Genomic DNA, 23,054 nt, shown 5'->3' with positions numbered 1-23,054 from the left:
GCACTTCCAACATGTCTGATATTCAAGAAGCCACTAACCAACTTCTGGATGTGAACCTTCATGAGAATCAGAGGTCTCTACAGGTGATGGAAAGTGGCCCCGGAAGTGAGTCCGAGAATCTCCAAGTCACTATTGGAGCCACTGTACCTACTGGTTTTGAGCAAACAGCTGCAGATGAAGTGAGAGAGAAATTGAGGTCGTCATGCAAAATCAGCAAAGACCGGGGCAAAATATATTTTGACATTTCAGTGGAAAGTCTGGCTCAGGTTTGAATGAAGCAATATTTAAAATAGTTTTCCAAATAGGTCATTTTATGGTTACTTTCTAGTTTACAGATCACTCTGGAATCCTTTTTGCTTTCTCTGCCCCAAATCAGGTGATTTAAAATTTTTACTGCATTTTCTATTGGGTACTGATTTGTAAGTTTGACTAGTGGGTTTGCTTTGTTTTTAGAAGTGATTCCAATTATTTCCTGAGGATAAATTCACCAGAATGTGTGACTTATAAAGAAATTCTGGATATCTGTTACATACACATCTTTGAATTTATTTACTTCAGCACCTAGCTGAAATTTAGACTTTGGTGGTAAAGCATAAAAGAAGAGATTTTTCCTTAAATTTGTGTCAAGAAATACTTGCTCAAAAGTAATTAGGAACCACTGAAGGTGAGAAGTGAAGGTCAGCAGATTGCCATCCCACAAGAATAAAAAAGCTAAGCTATATCTCATTACCACTTAAGCCACATGAGGGCAGGGATTATTGTGTGTGTGTGTCTGTCTCTGTCTGTCTCTGTCTCTGTCTCTGTCTCTCTCTCTCTCTCTCTCTCTCTCTCTCTCTCTCTCATATTTCCCAAGCTCTTAGTGTCTGGCATATAGTAGACACCCAGTAAATATTTATGGGATGAATTGGTAAGCAAGTATTGTCCATCTGTATTTTAGTTAATAATCTCAGTAGTTTTGTGAAGATAGGCAGTGTTATCCTCATTGATCATTAAGCATAGGAACAAGTAATCTGCCCAGAGTTTCTTAGCTAGTAATCATAGAGCTGGAGCTCAAACTTTATTCTCTTAATCACTGCAATATAGTGTACCCCAGAGAGCCATGAGAGAAATATAATAAAGCCCCACTTGACTGTCTTTGGCCTTCCCTTCTCCCTTAAAGCTGTGTTACCCACATAACACTCTAAGCTTCTATCCTTCCATTTGTCCTTTCTTTTCTCTAGAGGAATCTAAAATGATAGTTAACCAAAAAGATGAAAGACTGGGGAAATGGGAAAAAATTTATATACAGAGTATAGGTACAGTAGACCTCCCCCCATCCATGACCACAGGGCACATGTTCCAAGACCCCCAGTTGATGCCTGAAATTGCAGGTAGTACCAAACCTTATATATATTATGTTTTTTTCTAGACATACATACCTATGATAAAGTTTGACTTATAAATTTCACGGATAGATTCATACTTGCTGTATAGCTTAGCAACCTCAGCATACCTTTTTTTTTTTACTTTCCATTTTCCTTATTAATCAAGAACTGACCTTTTCACTTTTTAAACCAAGCCCTTTATGGCTTTTCAGGGGCATTTCAAAATTGCCAGAATCACCACTCTTGTACTTTTGGGCCATTCTTAAATAAAATAGTCGTTACTTGAACACAAACACTAATACCACAACACGGCTACTATGTGACTAATGGGCGGGTGTCGACTAATGGGCGGGTGTCGTATACAGTGTGGATACACTGGACAAAGGAATGATTCATGTCTCAGATGGGATGGTGTGAGATTTCATCACGCTACTCAGAACAGCGTGCAATTTAAAACTTATGAATTCTTTATTTCTGGATTTTTCCAGAAAATTTGTTTCTAGAATTTTATTTTTGGGCAGTGGTTGGCCATGGGCACCTGAAACCACAGATAAGAAGGGACTACTGTATTAGCCGCTTTAAAGTCTTTATGCCTAATTTTTATGTTTAAATATCAATGATTTGTATGATTCAAAAGCTTTCTCAGAAATTTGTTTCTAACGTTTCCCCTCCCCCCCCAGGTTCATTGTCTGAGATCAGTTGATAATTTATTTGTGGTTGTCCAGGAGCTTAAAGATTACCAGTTCAAAGAAACTAAGGTGAGCTATTCGAAACATGGTAGCTGATTTTTAGCCATCTTCTTCAAAGAGATTAATTTCTACTTTTCACATTCTATCATTTAGCATTACTGCTGCTTTTATAATATAAAATACTGGGAGGGTTTTACAGTCCAGTCCAGAGATTTGTTGACAGTCCATCCCAAAAATTGTCTTTAAAAATCAGTATTGTGAGTAGTGGAGAGTGGGCAAAATGGGTGGAGGGGGTCAAAAGATACAAACTTCTAGTTACAAAATAAGTCATGGGGATGCAATGTACAGCATGACAACTATAGTTAATAACAGTGTATTGCATATTTGCAAGTTGCTGAGAGTAGATCTTAAAAGTTCTCACAGGAAAAAAATGTTTTGTAACTATGGTAACATGTTAACTAGATTTATTTTGGTGATCATTTCGCAATATATACAAATATCGAATCACTATGATGTACACCTGAAACTAAAATAACATGTCAATTATACCTTATTTTTTAAAAAGACGAAAGAATAAGAAAATTTAAAAATCAATATTGAACAACATCAAAATTTATTAAAAAATAAAAGAAATTGACTTGCTTACAAAAGATACATACCTTAGATTTGCTTTGCTCATACGTATAGTTTCAAAATAGAATTGCTTCCAAATTCTATTTTGTGAACCAAAGAGCAAGTGACAGTTTGTAGCATCTACAAATAACACTTTCACCATCTTGCTCTTGCCTGGCTTTCTTCTCTAACTTTATTTTTTTGAAATAAAGCCAAAGTAATATCTAAATACTTCTTCAGTTGTTAGGACAACAGCTTTGTCTCCAACTTGTATTTAGCGTCTGATTCCTAAATATTGAGATGCTGCCTAAGCTGAAGGTTGAAAAGAGATCTCAGTAAGGCTTTAGTATTTTTCCACATTGCTTTTTGGTCAGGTTTCCAGAGTCAAATGTTTGAAAACTTTTTTCTATCAGTTTTATTGCCTATGTGAGAAATAATCTGTTTTTAAAAACTATGGTATGCTGCTCAAGTCTCTAATTTTTATTTATTGGCAGCAGGTTGATTTCTAAAACATAATTCAAAAACCAAAGTAATATGAACCCACAGCCTAGAAAAAAATAAAACCAGACCTAAAAGAATTCAAACTGAAAATAGATTTTAAAAATTTATTAACCAAAAATGTAACTTTCAACACTAGTATTATAACCCTTCAGACTTCTTTCTGTTAGTCATTGTCAACTGAATCATATCTGTGAAACTAGTAAATAATAGGCAGGCTACTGAAAATTTTTGCTGCTGAGTATTTCAAAATTTTAATAGCCATAAGTAAATGTTAACAGGCATTTTCTTCAATTCTTGCTTCTCACTTACTAGGGCTCCATTAATATTTTCTTCAATTCCTACATTTTTGCCATCTTAGAGTTTTTGCATTATTTTGGTGCTTTTGATCTCTAATTGGAGGTGAATTTAATATATGGAGTGGTTCTATGTGAGCCAGCTTTTCAGAGTTGCTTTGTAAAGTAACTGCAAAAGAGCTTGCTGGTAGAAGTCCTAAAAGAAGAGCAGCAAGGATTAAGGTTGATTTATAGGTCTGTGCAAGGGCAACTTCTGTTGTGTGTGACCATGAAAAATTATTAAGCCCTTAACTTGTGGACTTACATTGCAACATGCCCCAGGAAAACCTTGTTTTTAAACATTTGTTTCTAGCTTTCATTCTGTTGACCATCAATTTTATTTTCTGTAGCGTTGTACTTTCCCCATTATATAAAATGCCTGTTAGTTTAAGCATTTTAGTGGGTTCTTATTTTTAAGTATTCAGACAATATCATGAATTTATAGTCCTTTTTTAAAGGCTAGCATCTATGATTTATTTTTCTTTGAACTCTGCAAGCTCCTGTTTCTTCTCCTTGCATTGGCTCACCTCATCTTTGTGGTTTTATATCTCTACCTTGAGTTCTTATTTTACAAAAGGATATAAGTCCTCATTACAATTTTTTTGATGGCATATGAATATCTTTGATCATAGTTTTCAACCGCTCTGTGGCAGTGTCTTTCTGGTGAGTTTTTTGTCTGTTTTTCTGTTCCTTTCCTCCTTTTTCCATTTTTTTATGTTCCTATAAATTTTGTGCTGATAATTTTTAATAATTGCTCATCTTCGAGTGACAAAGTTCCTTTTGGACCTACTATTTATAGGAGGTTCTCCTGAGAGAAGCCAAGAACTGTTCCAGGCCAGCAAGAAATCCCCCTGGTTCCTGTGAAGTTCTTTCTGACAAAGGGCTATGAGTGAATGAGTTCGTCTCTTCCTTCTTTTTTTTTTTAATACTTTTACTGAGATATAATTTCCACACCATTAAATGAGTTCTTTTAATCATCACTTCTCCCTAGCCTGAAGGGATCAGCAGCTTCAGCGTTACACACTGTGTAGAGTATGTCTCCCCAGTTCTACTTCACCAACAGACTGTTTCCAGCACAGTCTGTGGGATTCTTTGTTCAGACTCCATTTCTCTCCCCCTGGTTTTTCTTGATACAAAGTCCAGTGCACATACTTCTTCCCTAATGTTCAAAGAAGAGTTTGTTTCCTCCTGCTTTGCAGACTGCTCTACCCTTTATCTGAGATCTATGGACATTCTCCCCCTCCTGTCTTCCTACACCTGTTTGACCTTCACTGCACTTGGGAATTTTTATGTTAGAATTCTCTTGTTATGGTTTCAGGTTACAGATATAATGTAGATTCTATTAAGATAGAGTTGGCATTTCTGTTTTCTTTTTCTTTTAGTGTGGTTTCTAAAAGGAAGGGATTGTACCAGTGTTATTCCACCACGTTAAACCTAAAAGTCCTGTAGATCCCCTTTATAGGAAAATTGTTTTTAAACAGAATTAGATTTGCCAAACCCCAAATTTACCATTTTACCAGGTTTCAAGTAGTATCAAAGCCTTCACTCACTTCCGTTTCAAGTCTCTGTTCCATCAGTCAGCACTGATTTTGTTCTGCTTTGATCTTCAGTAACGTATACTGTCCATATAACAGCACTCTGCAGTAGAGCTTTCTAATGGAAATATTCTGTGTCTGCACTGTCCAACGTGGTAGGCACTAACCGTCACTGCGAAATGTTGCTAATGTGACTGATAACTGAGCTTTCAATTTTAAATGATTTAAATTTCAATAGCTGTATGTGGCTGATGGCTGCTGAATTGGACAGCACAGCTCTGCACACCCATTTTAATATTTCATCACATACTATCCAACAGCTGTTTATTGAGTATCTTTTCTATGCCAGGCACTCTTCTAGGCCTAGACAGGTGGCTTATACCGTGTTTCCCCGAAAATAAGACCTAGCTGGACAATCAGCTCTAATGCATCTTTCGGAGCAAAAATTAATGTAAGACCAAGTATTATATATTAATTATATTATAATTAGTAATACTAATTTTTGCTCCGAAAGACACATTAGAGCTGATTGTCCGGCTAGGTCTTATTTTTGGGGAAACATGTAGCAGTGGTCAAGACAGGTAAGGTCCTTCCCACTCTGCACTTACCTTCTGGGAGGAGCCTTGGTGGTGAACAATACATAAACCTAGTAACTTTAGATAATGCTAAGCTCTGTGAAGAAAATAAAATGGGAAGAGATGACTTGAGAGGATTACTGTAAGTAGAGCTGGTCTCTCATAGAATATGCCTTTTACATTCCTATTAAATAATGAGAAGGGATCCAGCAGTGCAAAGAGACCATGTAAACTAAATATCTTCCAAGCAGAGGAAATGAGGGAGAAAACGATCCTGAAGTGATGTTTGAGAAGTAGACAGGAGTCAGATTATGTTGGGCTTTTTAAGGAATTTAGATTTTTTTTTTTATGTGTAATGTGAAGTTATTGAGGGGAGAGGGCCATGATCAGATTTATTTTTTTAAAAGATGACTCTAGATAATATTTAGAAATTGGATTCATGTTCAACTGCTTACGGCTTTTTAAAAAAATATTACTTTAAAAAATAGTTAATATATATACACAACACAAAATTCAAAAGGAAGTCAGTGAGAGGTTAAGTTGCCTTCCTTCCCCTGTGTTTCATCCACCGACTTCCTCTCCCTGAAGGAAACTACTCCCGGAAGCCCAACTTCCGAGCTCCCATTCTGCCCTGTATTCTTTAGTGGCTTAATTTGTACATATCTTAATTTTCAATGAGATTTTTACTTCCTTAATTGCAGCCATTTTATTGACTCTTGTTTTGTACTACTACCATCCCCAACATAACAATTAATGTCATCTATAGGCAAAGTAAGATTTTATTTGTTCAATTAAAGCGATGAGAAATGAATAGATTTCATTCTCTGTCTCTTATAGGAAGAAGTTCTAAAGGATTTTGAAGAATTGGCCGGGAAGCTTCCATGGTCAGACCCTTTAAAAGTATGGAAAATTAATACCAGTTTCAAAAAAAAAAAACCAAAGCGCAAAAAGATAAATGAGAATTCAAGTAAGGAGAAGATTGATAATGGACAAGGAGACAAAAGAGACAAGAAAGATGTTAAAAAAGAGTTGACTGACAACGCCTTGGAGTCACATATCTTAGACTATTATGAAAATCCGGCCATCAAAGAAGAGATATCAACATTAGTAGGTGATGATTTGGCATCTTGCAAAGATGAAACTGATGAAAGTTCAAGAGAAGAAACTGATCCTGAAGTGCTAAAGTTTAGAGTCACATGCAACAGGGCAGGAGAGAAACATTGCTTTTCTTCAAACGAGGCCGCAAGAGATTTTGGGGGTGCTGTTCAAGATTATTTTAAGTGGAAAGCTGACATGACCAACTTTGATGTGGAGGTAGGTACAGGCTCTGGTGATGATTTAAGAAGGCCGTCATTGTAGATTTGTAGGATTTTCAGACTACCCTGATCTTACAGACAGTTAAACTGAGGCCACAGAACTAATAGGTGTGGCTAACAAGAGCATAGGCTGTGGAGACAGATCTAGATCCAAATTTTGATCCCACTACTGTGTAACTTTGGACAAGATATTCTCTCTGAACCTGTGTTTAGAGCCAGTAGTAGTATATGCCTCTAAGTGTGTCCTGAAGGTTAAGTGAGATAATACATTTTAAGTATTTGGCTCAATCCCTGGTACATACTAAGTGCTCAATAGATGGGAACTATGAGACTTGAGTTTTCTAATTCCTAATCTAGTACTTTTTACAACGTTATGTGGACTTTCAGATTGTAAAATTCAACCAGACTTAAAACAATTATTTTGTTTTCGTGTGTCTTGGTTGTAGTTTTGTCACTAAAAAAAAATGCAGTACATTTTGAAAACAAACATCTACCTCCTAAAATCAGGAGTTCATTGCTAATACTATTCCTAGAGCCAACTCTCCTCTTTCTTAAATTCTGCTAGATTCCCAAACCTAGATACCTCTTTTTAGCATTCTTAGTCTCTTTGGGCTCAATGTTCTACACCGGTGATTCACATATGGGCCATACTAAGTCATCTTTAAATCACGGACAACTTAAAAGGCTCCTAGCAGCTGATGCTTGTACCAAGAAGTCATTTTCTGTTGCTTTTGGGACACCTGAATCTGGGGCAAGTCACTTATTGTCTCTTTTTTTATTTTGTGTATCAAGTTCCCCCTTTTTTTCCCTTATAACAGCTGTTATGAGAATGAAAAGGCTAACAAGAACAGTAATGTTCAAAAGTTAACAATGGGGCTCAGAGGACAGATTCTAGAGCCATACTGCCTGGGTTCAAATCCCAATTTATGAGCTGTATGACATTGGGCAAGTAAGCGGACATCTTTGTGCCTCAGTTTCCTCATCTATAAAAGGAGGATAATAATACCTAGTCCAGAGGGTGTGAATATGAATGAGGGAATGAATGTAAAGTGTGTAGAATATTGGCTTGCATATAGCTAAATAAGTGTCAGCTGCTGCTGCTAAGACAATGAGGAGGAAATTTTAGGTGGAAGATTGGAGAACATAGTTTACAGTGTATTTTTATTTGAATAGTTTATATTGGTGTTAGAAAAAGTATAACTAGGACACAAAACATTTCACAGACATTGAGTGAAGTTTAAAAAAAACTAAGAAAATAAGTGATAAAGCAAATGTGGTACGGTATTAACAGTTGGTTAAAAGTTAAAATTTTTAAAAATGTATGTTAAAAAACCCATAGACCTTCAAAATATGTTTATATTATTAAAATTCAGAGGAAATATGGTTATAGCTAATGTATATAGTGAAGGAAAAGAAAAAAATAGATGTTAAAATTTAAAAGTAGTATATACTATATGATTTTATTTATGTAAAGTTCCAAAAAAGACAAAACTAATATATGGTGGTAATGGCCAGATTAATGATTACTTTGGGTAGGTAATGACTGGGAGGGAGAAGGGGAGCCTTCTGGCAAGCTAGAAATATTGTATATCTTTATCTGGGTGGCAGTTACACAGTGTATGTAGGAAAAGATTCACTGTGCTGCACACTTAAGCTTTGTGTATTTTACTGGATGCAAAGTATACCTCAATAATAAAAAAATTAATAAAACCTGAAATTTAAAAATCCTAGTAATAAATAAGTTTAAACAATTCTAAAATTATTTTATTCTGTCTTGTTTTACCATAGGTGCTTTTGAATATCCATGATAACGAAATCGTGGTGGGCATTGCATTGACAGAAGAGAGTCTCCACCGAAGAAATATCACACATTTTGGACCTACAACTCTTAGATCTACGCTTGCCTATGGGATGCTCAGGTAAGAGAATGATTTTGCCCTCTAGATTAAAGTGACACCTTGGTTTGAAGTTTCCCTTCATTACACTTTAATTTCTTGTGAGGTGTACTGTGTTGGAATTTAGTGAGTAAAGAATAGGGTAAAAAGCTATTAATCATTTTTTTTCCCTTACATCCAGTGTTGATTCCTTGTGATCCTGAAAATACCACTTAATTTCTATCTCAGTTTTCTTGCTTTTAAAATGGGAATGATAGTTTTCATCTGCCTCTTAAATGGGGTTGCCACATTTCTGTTTGGAAAGGATACACTGTATATTGGGAAATAAGGCAAATTTTGCTGTTTCTATATATCTGTCAGTGAAACAGATGAAAGCAGAGGTTTTAAAAAATGTGTACAATGTGTAAATGAACAGAGAAAGTTTCTACTTACATTTTTAAATTTTATATTCACTACAACCTAGGAATTGTTCTGGAATTTCCACTTTTCCAAGTGCAAGACCTAGCTTGCTTTTTTCTTTGTTGTTTTTATTGGTTGCTTTTTTCCACCGCTCAGACAAGTTGTCTTTTCTAGGTTTCTGTCTTTCAGAGTGCACAGTGGGTTTGCTGTGAGACTTAAAGGATTATTAGTGAGGAGTAAATGCAGAAATATATGCACAATAGCTGCTGTGTACAGTGCCTGGTATACCCTGGTAGTCTTCTACCTGCTCATCCATGGAGTCACAGTTCAACACAATTGAAAACTATCAATTCAATAACAATAATAGAAACTGGGACCATGTGATAAAGGAAGAGCTTCTCGTCTTCATTCATTTAACAAACATTTATTATCTATTTTCAGGCATTATGGTAGGAGCCAGGAATATGAAGAGTTATTTTGGGTGCAACTATTAGAAACCTAAGTAAGCTAGTTTAAGATAAAAAGTGATGATGGTGTGGGAAGGGGATATATTAGAAAGATACTGAGAAATCTTGCAGAATCCACAAAAAAACTGAAAGCCATGTTTCAAGAAGGGTAGGAACCAGATCTTGCAAAACCACTTTTTAAACCTAGACAGTCACTTTTACCTCCCCTGGAAGTCTGTGGGCTCTTGTCTCTGCTCATCTATGCAAATGGCTGCCCCTCATCAAAATTTATATCTCCATACTGTCCGGGCTGTCTGGGCTTCTAGCTCTTTATCCCCAGTTCTTGGAGGAGAGAATCTGATTGACAGTCTCGGTCAAGTGTTCACCCAGACCCCCAGCAGCAATGGCTGGGAATATAGGGTCGCTTACTACCAACATTGTTGCCAAGGATTCTGTTGCCATGTGTTGAGGTGCAGGAACAGGGAGGTAGAGCTGGACAGGTATTACGATAAGAATCCAGTGTTTGTCCCCAAGAATCCCAGTCTTGTGAGGAAGATAAATAATTACCTTGTATATAATAAATACCTTAATAGAATGTAAAAAGATTAGGACAAAAGGAGGAAAGAAACCTAGTGACCTATCTAAGGAGGGGAGGCCTCATAGAGGGGGTAACATTTAAGGCACTAACATTAATGTCTCTAATCCTGACTCTGTCACCTGTTAGTTTTGTGTCTGTGGATAGGTTTTGCATCAGCTCATCTATAGCTGTCACTATTATTATGACAATAATAATAGTCACCTACCTCTTAAGGTTGTTAAAAGGATTAAATGAGGTAATGCATGCAAAGAGTTAAATCCACGCCTGGAAAATACAGCAGGTCCTCAAATAGCCTTGTTTTGTTGTAAGATTCATGAGATGCCAGTGATGCTGTAGGAACTTACCTCTTGTTTATGTCAATTAGTCTGTGGTAAAATTGGTTCCTTTAGATGTCGTTTCGCTTAAAGTCACACAAAAGCTATTGAAGACATTGAGTAAGGAATTACTGTACTAAGTTCTCAAAGTAAACAATTAGTTTGTGGCAAGGTTATTTATTATCTTTAAAATTCATAAGGAAAGGAATATTGAATGTCTAATTGCCAGTAAATTTATATTAATACATGTTCTACTTGAAACATATTTCAGGGTTTTTCTAATGTAATAATACAGGGTTATATACAAAATAGCATGTGTTTTCTAAAGGCATACATATACTCGTATATGAAAAGATCTAAAAGCTAAATTCCATCTAGGAATGAAATGGGATTTCGGGTAATAGTCAAGGAATACTTTTAGTGATACAGACCCTTAGGTATGTAATGTTGTTTTGTTTTTTTAAACACTAGGATATTGAGTCAACATGTAATTACAAATTGATTTTTAAAATGAATATTGATTGGTGTTTCTTCATACTAACATAACAGGTCCTTGATCTTATAGTTTCAGGAATAGTCATTATGGAAGCCTCAGCTTTTGGTTGAAGTCTCTTCACATAGGCTGTTTTCTTTTCTCTAGGCTCTGTGCTCCTCAACCTACTGATATAATAGTTGATCCCATGTGTGGAACAGGAGCAATACCAATAGAGGTAATAACTTTTTATTAGCTTTGAGATAAGCAAGTGATACATCCAGAATGTTCTTGAATTAATGGGTAAATTAGATGTAATGAAATCGCAAAGTTTGGGTCAATGGACCCAAGAGTTTTGAAAGAATTACTCTAGTAAAGCTGTAACTTTTGTGTAAAAGATGTAAGTACTTATTACAAATAGCCAAGGACTAGGTAGATAATAAATGGTATTTATTCAGTGGATTATGGAGGAGGCTGAGAATTACAAACTGGTGAGTCCCTTTTCTGTAATAGACGAGCTGGTAGACTTGAACAGAAAAAATAATTGAAAGCATAAGCATAAACTGGAGGAAAGTGTTTCATCTGTTTAAAGTGAGATTATTGTTCTTTATCCACTTAGGTTCTTGGAGAGCGTAAGTATAGTTATAAAAAGGGGAAACCTATGAACAATATTTGGATTTTTTAAGGAAGTCTAACAAGATTACATTCCAAATGCTCTTAAGTAGTTTTCAAAATTACTGTGACATTGAGAGGACTCAGAAACTGCCTAAAGAAAAGCAAGAAATGGAAAGGCATTTTCTAAGTGGAGAACATTTAATAGGAGTCTCCTTGAATCAGTATTATCTATACTTTTATAAATAATTTAGAAGAGGGCACTCACAGTAAAATTGTTTAAGTTTGTGAAACATAGTAAGTTCTTACATGTAGTACGCCTAAAGCCAATAGGAGATACCACAGATTCTTTGAGTGGGCAGAATTGGACAAATGAGCAAGTCCAAAGCAGCCCACAAAGGGAAAAATAATCCAGACTGCAGTTAGAAAATTACATCTGCCTTTATGTCAGAAAGTTGTTAGTCTACATAGAACATTGTTCAGACCTAGTGTAGTATGTCATCTCATTCCACAAATGATATGTGACAACTTGGTATTTAATGTTCTGCTGACATGATTTTGAGTTAAAATTACAAAATCCTTTCAGGGATATCGTAGTTATTATTCAAAAGCCTATGCAATAGAGATTACTTTTTTTTTTTGAAATTCTCAAGTACTCCAACATATCAGATTATATAAAATCCCATAATCACTAAAGGAGGGTATAGGTTGGTCAGTTTGATTTGGTTAAGTTGTTCAAACCACATTTGTATTTAAGGTCTGTAATGCCTACTGTGTGCCAGACACTGCTTAGTGAGAGATTGAACAGAATACCAGACCTGAGTTCCCAGATTTGTTGAGGCAGACAGCTATTGAAATAATTAAAAAGAGAACAAGTATAGTGGCAGAGATATGTACAAAGTACTTTGCGGATGGGGGCAAATGAGAGACAGCTTGGAGAGTTGGAGTTTATGTCACACAGGGCATGACACTTGAGCTGGGTCTTGAAAAATGAGTAGGAGTTCAACAAGTGCAGAAAGAACCAGAAGGCATTTCAAGCAGGGGGAATAACAAAGTTGACAGCATGCAGTGTTTTGCCACTTTAGAAAAGCATTGGATTTTATTGGATTGGATGTCTTGTTTGTTGACAATTGAAATGATTTTCTCTTTAATCATCTTTTTGCAGTTTGCTACTTCTGTTTTAATATATACTCTTGTCTTTCAGGGGGCTACTGAATGGACTAACTGTTATCATATTGCTGGTGATAATAATCCATTGGCTGTAAATAGAGCAGCAAATAACATCTCATCTTTACTGACTAAGAACCAAATTAAAGAAGGGTAAAAATTTTAAGGATTTTGTGGCATCTCTTAAACTTAGATAATCAATCACATGTCATATTGACTTTATGATTAATATCCCCAGTGCATTGTGATGTCATTTCACAAATGAATATATTGAGACTCCATTTAAATTTTAAAAGATTGAAAATGATTTATATTTTAAAAACATTTTTAAATTGTAATTTCCCCACCTTACTTCAACTCTTTTTATTTCCTCCTTTTTCATATATATATATATATATATATATATATATATATATATATATTTTTTTTTTTTTTTTTTTTCCCTACATAGTGGAAGAATATTGTATAAATTTATTTTAATTTCATAAATGTTTGAATACTTTTTTGTTTTTATAGTTCATTTTTAATGACTACATAATATTCCATTCTATAGAAATACTGTAATTTAGCCTTTCCTTTATTATTTGGCACTTAAAAAAAATCTAAGAGTTGAAAGAGACCTGAAAGCCATCCCCATGGTGCCTAAGTATCTTATAGATCTTAGCCATTGGCCTTACAACCTGTGTAAACACTTCTAACGACTATCTCTGAAGGCTGATTCCATCTTTATACAACTAGTCATATCTTTTAGTGAACGGAATCTCTCTGTGACCCTCCTACAGATTTGGTTTTTTGTGTTTTTTTAATTGGGGAAGGGGAACAGGACTTTACTGGAGAACAGTGTGTACTTCCAGGACTCTTTTCCAAGTCAAGTTGTCCTTTCAGTCTTAGTTGTGGAGGGCACAGCTCAGCTCCAGGTCCAGTTGCCATTGCTAGTTGCAGGGGGTGCAGCCCACCATCCCTTGCGGGAGTCGAACCGGCAACCTTGTGGTTGAGAGGATGCGTTCCAACCAACTGAGCCATCCGGGAGCTCAGCGGCAGCTCAGCTCAAGGTGCCGTGTTCAATCTTAGTTGCAGGAGGCACAGCCCACCATCCCTTGCAGGACTCGAGGAATTGAACTGGCAACCTTGTGGTTTAGAGCCCACTGGCTCATGTGGGAATCGAACCGGCAGCCTTTGGAGTTAGGAGCATGGAGCGCTAACCGCCTGAACCACCGGGCCAGCCCCAGATTTGGTTTTTTCCCCTCCTATTGGGTCCATAAAGAAAAGTCTTTATGTTACATGATGATTGACATCAGACATTTAAAGGGATACCATCCCCCTATCCCCACCCCCACCTTCCTCCATCTCACTCCTCCAAATCCTCTCTTGTCCAAGCAAACTATTCTAAGTCCTTTAGCTCTATCGTTTTGGTATCTGTACATTGGAAGTCCATTAGCCTCTGGAAAATTTTATTTTTCATCTGAAATATATGTAATTATAGTATTAAGCCCTAGCCCACTACCCCAAATTACATTTGATGACACCAGCTGTGCCAGCCTTTCACCATTCTTTCAAGTCTCAGCAGTCTTTGGAAAGAATTGGTTAAAATGTCACTTAGTCTGCAATTTCTTAACAGAGGCCTCACAAAATTGTTTCTTTGGTCTCTGCTGGTGTCCTTCATTTTCTTACAGTGGCAGGAGTATAGGTAGTGGTCAGATTTGTTAGGTCGTACAGATGCTCCACTTCCTGAATACATATCCCAGGAAGTCATTAAATCTCATGATTAACCTTAACAGATTTAGAAACACCTGCCTCCATAACCCTTACTGTGAGGTTTATATGTGTAAGTAGAAAACAGTTGTTTTTAAATATATTTTATGCAAATACTCATTATTTTTACATGGTATACCTGATATTTTATGTCTGTATATTGGTTATCCTCTTTTCTTTGTCAATTTTTTCCCTTTTGATTAAAATTGCCAGTGCTTTGTTTTGTTCTTTCATTATACTATTCTGTAGTTTTCTGCTGTCTTTTGTTTTTATTTCCTATTGAGGCTTTAAACTTTGTTATCTAAAATCTTAAGTTATATGCTGTAAATGTGTTCTTTTTAATGATAAAAGTTATTATTAGAGCTGACTTATGCTAAATACTCTTGTTGACCATATCCTATAGATTTTGATAATTGTCTGTTTTGATTATTTTCTACATTGTTGCTTGTATACTGATTGTTTCTCTGATCAGTTGTTTAGGACAATGCTTTTCAAACTTTAATGTGCCTATGAGTCACCTGGGATCCTATTAACATACAGATTCTGATTCAGTAGATTTAGGATGGGACGTAGGGGTCTGCATTTCCTAGTAAGCTTCTGGTCTGTGGCTTCTTGTTCCTTGCTACTTTGAGTAACAAGGTTTTACATCATTTTTATACATAAAATTGAAAAGTTTTATTTATTTATTTTTATTGGGGAATGGTGTGTTTTTCCAGAGCCCATCAGTGTCCAGTCGTCCTTCAATCTAGTTGTGGAGGACACAGCTCAGTTCCAAGTCCAGTCGCCATTTTCAGTCTTTAGTTGCAGGGGACACAGCCCACCATCCATGCAGGAATCGAACTGGCAACCTTGCAACCTTGTTGCTAAGAGCCTGCGCTCTAACCAACTGAGCCATCTGGCCACCCCTGAAAAGTTTTATTTTTATGTTAATTTATATTTCATTACGATGAATTATGGTATATTTTGTTTCATATTTATTGAGATTTTTCTTGAGGGTTAGTACATGACCGGGTTTTTTTTTGAAACCTGATAAACATTTTAAAATAAATGATTTTTCTATTTTCTGACCCTCTGCACCTTCACTTTTTGTCTGTTCAACCTGTACTAGTTCTATAAATCTTACCTAGATTTTTAATATTTTTTGGCTTATGTTGTTTTGTTGCAGTTATTGGTGCTTGTGATTATAAATACTCTATTTTCAGTATCTGCTTCACCTCATTATGATTGCCTTCACTGCATTTTACTTTTTCTTAAATTTTTATCAAATATCAACAGTATAACCTTCATTTGTTCATAATCTTTGATTTGCCTTTAATTCTTAGCCTGTGCATTACTGCCTGTTTGATTTTTTAAACCAGTTGTCTTAATGGAGAGGACTTAAATCATATTTTATTATGTCTTCTGTCACCTATATTTTTTATCTTTTTATTTGCCTTCTTGTTTATTAATAGTATGATACCTGTTTTTTAATCTTAAAATAAGTACCTCTGTATTTACTAATTTTACAGTCTTTAGGTCTCCCGTTATTACTACATAGATTTACCAAACTTTATCCTTCAGATGTGTCACCTCACAATCTTTTTTTTTTCTCTTTAGCATTGTTACCAGTGTGTTTCATCAGTGTTTTGCATCATCAGTGACATAATTTACTGCCTCAACACCATTTCAAAGTTGTCTATTGCAGTTCTTTGTATTGCAATCTTCTTTTCCCCCTTAATCCATTCTTAAATTGTAGATAAGGCAGATGTAGATATCGTTTGAAAACCAATCTTAACCATTTAAAAAACTTGTCATTCTTATATTTTGTCATTGTAAGTTTTATGACCTTACGCTTTCTTCCTACATTCTACTTTTAAATTTTTGCTTAAGTTGTTGATATTGCCACCGATATTATTTTAGTAGTATTTTATACTTTATAGCAGTCTTTAGAAAAAAATTTTTAATTTCATACTTCAGAATACATTGAAGTTACCGTTCCTTTGTCCCCACAGCAAACTGTCCCAGGGCTTGCCCATAGATGCTGTCCAGTGGGATGTCTGCAATCTGCCATTGAGAACTGGCTCTGTGGACATTATTGTAACTGACATGCCATTTGGAAAAAGGTACAACTTAAATTTTTTTTAAAAATGAATTTTACTTTCACTTGTTCCCTGTACCCACTTATCTTCTAAATCTTTTGTAATTTCGAGATGATGTCAGAAATCTTTAATTCCTTTTAGCAGACTGTCAGCAAAGCAGTTTTTCACTTAGGAATTATAACATGCATTCACCCATGTTTTTCCTTCTGAGAACTCAGGAATGTATTAACTATATTTTGATCCTGACCATCACAGGAGATTCATCGCCTTTCTAGTCCAGTGTTGAATTGCATGACATTTCACACAGAAAGATTGAGAAAAACTTGGCTCCATTTCTCAGTATAAATGATTTTTAATCACTTGTTTGGTTTATATAATTTATCTGCTATTAGGCTCATTAAGAGGATACTGTACATAACTATCATAGTTGTCAGTTTTTTTCTGTAACCAATTCATCCGATTCAAAATGTGTATGCAATTTATTGTCTGATTGCTCATTTCACTGACATAATGGCAAAGCTCTAGCTTCCAGAAGGCAACTATTTTTCATACCTCAGGATTTTATTGCAGTAAGTTTTAATAACTTTTCATGTCATATAGTTCTAGATATTTATTTTTTGCAAGTGTTTGATTCATTGGACCTTCTCTTACAGGATGGGCTCCAAGAAGAGAAACTGGAACCTTTATCCAGCTTGCCTACGGGAGATGAGTCGTGTCTGTAGACCAGGGACAGGCCGAGCTGTACTACTTACTCAGGACAAGAAATGCTTTACCAAGGTGCTGTACAGCTCACTCAGCCTGTGGCAACTTTAGAATCTTGGGGATAATAGTTTGAGTAGGATTTGTTTCCCTCCCCCAATGTTTCTTATTGGCAACAAAGACCCCTGGTTGGTCTAGAAACAGGTAGGTCATAGAAGCTAATTACTTTTATGCCTTTTGTGTATACACAGGCATTATCTGGAATGGGACACTTATGGCGGAAGGTGCATACTGTCTGGGTGAACATAGGGGGTCTTCATGCTGCAGTTTACCTTCTGAAACGTACACCTCAAGCTTTTGTTCATTCTTCAGAACAAGATGGCGAAAGAACTCCTTGGTAATGCAAAGAATGATTAACAGTATTTGCGCTTCCTGACATTGGAAACGTTAACATGAACTGGCTTTGAGAGAAAAATAGTATTAACAAAAGTGCAGTTTGCACTGTTTAAAACTGGTCTAAAGCTCTTCATCCTGGTTAGCCAAATATAAGAATGTAATGTTATAGAATTTAAAAAGTTGAGAAAGAACTTTTTTGTGGAGCTATTTTGAAGGGGTAGCTGGGCAATTAATATTTTTCTTAAAATGCTTTAAAGATACTAGTCTACTAAAACGCTCTCGGAATTGGGTTTAGAACATTTTCCGGCTCTATAATAGTTCCTCTTTTCTACTCAAGCTACTCTGGCCTAATGGAAAGGCAGAGAACATAATCAGAGCATCTCAGGCAACATCTCATTGCCTGTGCTGCTTTGCTAGTTAGTTACTCAAGTTCGCTTTACTTCATCCTTAAAAAATGAAGCATTATTACGTTTTGTGAAATAAGGTTTTGCCCCACAATGAGATGAAGTCTCACAAGACCTATAGGAAAGTTTACTATTGCCTTAAGATTAAAATATGCATGTTATTCAGATTAATACATAGAACTAAAGTAGAGGACTAGGATTTATCAAAGGAATTGCAAGAGTACTTTACTGTTAGCAGTATAGGACATTTCTATTTGTAAGTAGCAAATACATTGTTAGATGAAGTATGGGACCAAGTCAAATTTAAAGAAATTTTATTTTTCTTTCAGTACACAACAGTGGTGTTGCTTTTCAAACACAAACCTGTCTAAATATTTTTGTTTGGTTTCTTACAAGGACTAGAGAACAAACTGATATACCTTTGAATTAAAAAAAAACTTCATCTAAGATCTTGGTTGTTTTCTCGAGTCACTGTTCATACTTAGTTGCTTTTCCAGTTGCAAAAAGTCCTTCCTGAGACAGTGGAAAATGAATGACCTCAATATTAAGTCCTCATGAAAACAGTACTTCCCTGGGACAAAGAGTACTTGGGATTTTATGTGGAAATCTTTATAGTATTCAGAGTTTATTTTGGAGTTTCTGGCTGTATTCAGCTTAGATTTTCAGTGTCGTATTAGTAATGTTAATAGTATTACTCATATTACCTTTTTATGTGTCACTTTAGAATAAATGGACATAGTATTTAATCTTTTCTTTTAAAGAATGGAGTTCACATTTAGCAGTACAGTCAACATTCCTAGTCTGGATTCTGATATACTATCTCATACTTGAGTGTTTTATATCCTAGCCTCAAGTTTTTACCATCGTCAGAATGCAACAGCATTATTATGGGTTCAATATAAAACTTTTCACCTCTGACAAAATAAACCACTTAAAGCTTTAAGTGTTAGTCAGCAGTTCACAGAACTAGAAAGTACAAGGACCATGTCTGTTTTCACCACTGTTTACCAAGTGCTTGGCACAATACCTGACACAGTGGATATTTAATGTTAAACAAATGAATTAATACTTTTGCATTTTGGCTTAGTTTTTAAGTATATCAAATTTGTACATGATCCATCATAGCTTTAGTCTTATTTAATACCAGCATAAAAACATTACCAGATTGATTTAAGATGATGCAAACATGCGGAGCATTGTCTGCAATCTTCCTCTCCAGTATTGTTTTGTAATCTGGTGACAGGAACAAGAAATGGGCTGAGGATTCAGACAGACTGGGCTTGAGTTATATATGACACTGCCACCTGCTAGTTCTGTGACCTTGGTTTTTAACCTCTGAAGCGGGCCTCATACACCATGGGAATGTGAAAAGATGGGGAAGTAATCTTAATATCTGAACACAAAATGAGTGAGTTAATAATCCAGACATTCTATTACTGGGAAAATCAATATATTTTAGAGGGGGGAAAACAACATAAACATTGAAACATTTTATAAATTCAATGAAAGATAGTTATCGTCTAGAGACTGACACTGTGATCAAAAAATACGGTGAATGTATAAATTAAAAAAGAACGTTACAGTAAGACATGCCATTAATCCCCCTCAAAATACTCCCCCTCACTTTGAATACATTTATCCCATCGTTCTTGCCACTTTCTGAAGCAGTTCTGGAAGTCCTCTTTCGTTAGTGTTTCTAGTTGAGCTGTTGTGGCTGCCTCGATGTCTTGAATCGATTCAAAACATTTACCTTTCACGGTCATTTTGACTTTGGGGAAGAGCCAGAAGTCGCACGGTGCCAGATCCCGTGAATAAGGTGGATGAGGATACACCGTAATGTTTTCATTTGACAGAAATTGCCGTACCAAAAGCGATGTGTGACACGGATCACTGTCATGATGGAGGATGAAACCATTCTCCCATTTCTCAGGCCGTTTTCTACGCACATCATTTCTTAAACGCTCCAATAAGCCCTTATAATATTCAGAGTTCACCGTAGTGTTCCTGGATACAAACTCAGCTCGCACAATTCCACCAAGGTCAAAAAACACAATTAACATCACCTTGATGTTAGATCTTGATTGACGCATTTTTTTCGCACGAGGAGAACTGAGTGATTTCCACTGAGAAATCTGAACCTTGGTCTCAGGACCATAACCACAGACCCAAGTTTCACCCCCAGTGATGACATGTCTTAAAAAGCTGGAATCTGAAGCAGCATGATCACGCAACGCCAACGAAATTGACAAACGCTGTTGCTTTTGTTCCACAGTTAAAACGTGTGGAACAAAATTCGCACTCGCTCGCCTCATGTTCAAATCTGTTGTTAAAATGCTTTGAACGGAACCATAAGAGATGTTGAGATCTTCAGAAATTTCCCTAATAGTCAATCGTCTGTTTGATCGCATCATTTCACTTACTCTTTCAACGTTCACTTGAGTTTTTGATGTTGAAGGACGTCCCGATCTCTCTTCGTCTTTAATCGATTCACAACCATTACGAAATCGCTCAAACCACTTGTAAACTGTCTTCATGGTCACTGCAGCATCACCATAAACTAATTTTAACATTTCATGTGTTTCTTTAGCACTTTTGTGCAGTTTGAAACAAAATTTCATGTTGATGCGTTGCTCGTAATCCATGATTTACGGCACACTTGAAAACACACCTCCTCTCAACTGTAGCTCACACCCAACTGACTGTACCAAATAAGTTGAAACTTGTCACACAGTTACTAAGGTTCGATGCGCCACTTCCCGTATTGAAGATTCCCTGCCTTTCCGTTGGATGGCACTCAGCAGCAGCATTTACCGTATTTTTTGATCACACCTCATACTAGTGGCAAGAAAGGGAAACATTTGTTAAACACTTCTTTTAAAACAGTAGTAAGACTTTCTGGAAACTGCCAAGCTGTACATTCTGACTTATCAGTGTCAGATATGACTTATGTCTTCACTGCAAGGACCAAAAGATAAGCTAAAGCCAAAAAAAGGAAATATTTTAAAAGACCTGTAAAATACATAAAATATAATAAAGCACAATAAAGCCTAGGAGTGCTTAATATTACTGAGATAGGCATTGAAAAAGTAAAACATCCTTATTCTCAGCGTAGCCTTTTCCAAAAATTTCAGGTGAGGTGTTATGTGGGAATTTCAGTGGAGACATGGAAAAAGGTTGAAAATTCTATGAGAAAAAAATCAAATTTAATTATTGTACCTTGGTACATTTTTTTAAAAAGGCTCAGGAGAAACATCACATATATATAGGTCTCCTATACTAAACTTAAAATGTGTACAATGTGGAAAAAAAATGCATCATTGTCTAAACAGGCCTATTCTGTCACCCTTATACTTTTGCCCCAATGCTAACATTTCTGCTAACCAGTTGTAGCTATTCAGTGATACATTTTATGATAAAAGCAATTTTCACTGGAAAGGAGAATGGTATTTTAGTTTCTCTCAAGCCCAAATTCCAAATTTCCAACTACCTGCTAATAGTTACCCTTGTATCCCACCTCAGACTCAACATGAATGTACCTTTCTTCACTAAAACCTGCTTCATGTCCTAGCATACCCATTCTCCCAGTCATCCAGGCTTAATACTGGGAGTCACTTTTTTTTTTTTTAACTCCATCCAGTTATTCAACAAACATTTGAGTGTTTACTATATACACTGTGCTAAAGCAGCTGTTTCTCAAACTTCTTGGTCTCAGGACCCCTTCACATAAAAATTGAGGACCCCAAATAGCTTTGCTGACCAAATTTTACCATATTAGAAATTAAAACTGAGGAAAATAAGTTAGTAACAAATGCATTACATTAACATTTTCAATGAAGTAATTATTTTCAACAGAGTGAATTGTTTCACATTTCTGCAATTTAGTTCTCTCAAATGTCTGCCTTAATAGAAGGCAGCTGGATTTCTGTTTATCTTTCTGCATTCAATTGGTTGAGATGTTACTTGGAATTTTTTGTAATTCATGTATTGGCCATTTGGAAAATGTTGGTTCACTTAGTTACATAAATCTACCAAATGTTGACCCAGTTCATTATATAACATCTAAAAGTCATATAAATGTCACTACCTATCTCATAAAAGAAAACCTTAAGTACTGGAAAGATGTCCAGCACCTAACAGTAGATAACAAGTTTTCCAGAAATTCTAATTTTTACTTCAAAGTTTGAATTTTATCACTGACAACATTGCTATCAATTGTTTTCCTTGAAAGGCTTACTTCCTTTGTATCTGAAAAAATATCTGCCAAATAGCCGACTCTGAGAAAATTTGAGTCACTCAAGTAGAAACGGTGTTTTAAGAAAATAGTGCCTAATTCAACTTGCAACTCAGTTGCAAACGTGCTTTTTATTGAAACCATTGTACTTAAGACACATGCAAATTTTCCATTTCATAACTTGTTACCTACCCAGGGTTCAGATATAATTTTACTATTTTCACAAGGATATGAAGTGAAACTGCTCCCCCTCACACGGAGTGTATACTGCAAAAGCATGGCAGTGAAGAAGGACTACTACAGTCTGGTTGCACTGCCTTGATTTATGCCAAGATGCCAGCAGTTTTACCCCCTTTGCTTTTTCACTATTAGTGGAAACATCAGGAAAAACCATGAGACTTTAAAGTTTTTCAACATTTTGACTACTTTGGGACATGTTTTGTTGCCAAGCTTTCACTTAAGAATCTCTTTAATTAGTTCACACTGATGATGGACAAATACAAGCAAAATAACAAGCCCAGCCATGTTCGTTGGTTCATCCATTTATAAGGCATAAGTACACTTTTACAGATGAGATATTAATGCAGACTTCATGTCTGCACACAAACCTTAAATATGACAAGTTGTGACACTACCATGATTTTTTACTTTTCATTGGGCAGACATT

General features: G+C 35.8%; 1 protein-coding gene across 1 annotated transcript; it reads left to right on the top strand.

The window, feature by feature from the left end:
- Nucleotides 1–18,603, top strand: THUMPD3 (THUMP domain 3 tRNA guanosine methyltransferase). The gene is given in 10 exon segments (XM_019748307.3): nt 1–266; nt 2,045–2,122; nt 6,446–6,922; nt 8,713–8,843; nt 11,217–11,286; nt 12,865–12,980; nt 16,571–16,681; nt 17,311–17,434; nt 17,608–17,739; nt 17,741–18,603. Coding segments are annotated over 10 exon segments (1,527 nt in total). The 5' UTR covers nt 1–11; the 3' UTR covers nt 17,774–18,603.
- Nucleotides 18,604–23,054: the final 4,451 nt, after the last annotated feature.

The sequence above is a fragment of the Rhinolophus sinicus genome, chromosome 5 (genome assembly GCF_057876585.1).
Source record: "Rhinolophus sinicus isolate RSI-liver-muscle chromosome 5, RSI-T2T, whole genome shotgun sequence".
NCBI lineage: Eukaryota > Metazoa > Chordata > Mammalia > Chiroptera > Rhinolophidae > Rhinolophus > Rhinolophus sinicus.
Note: the sequence above shows the minus strand (reverse complement) of the source record. Positions and strands in the feature narration are given on the sequence as shown.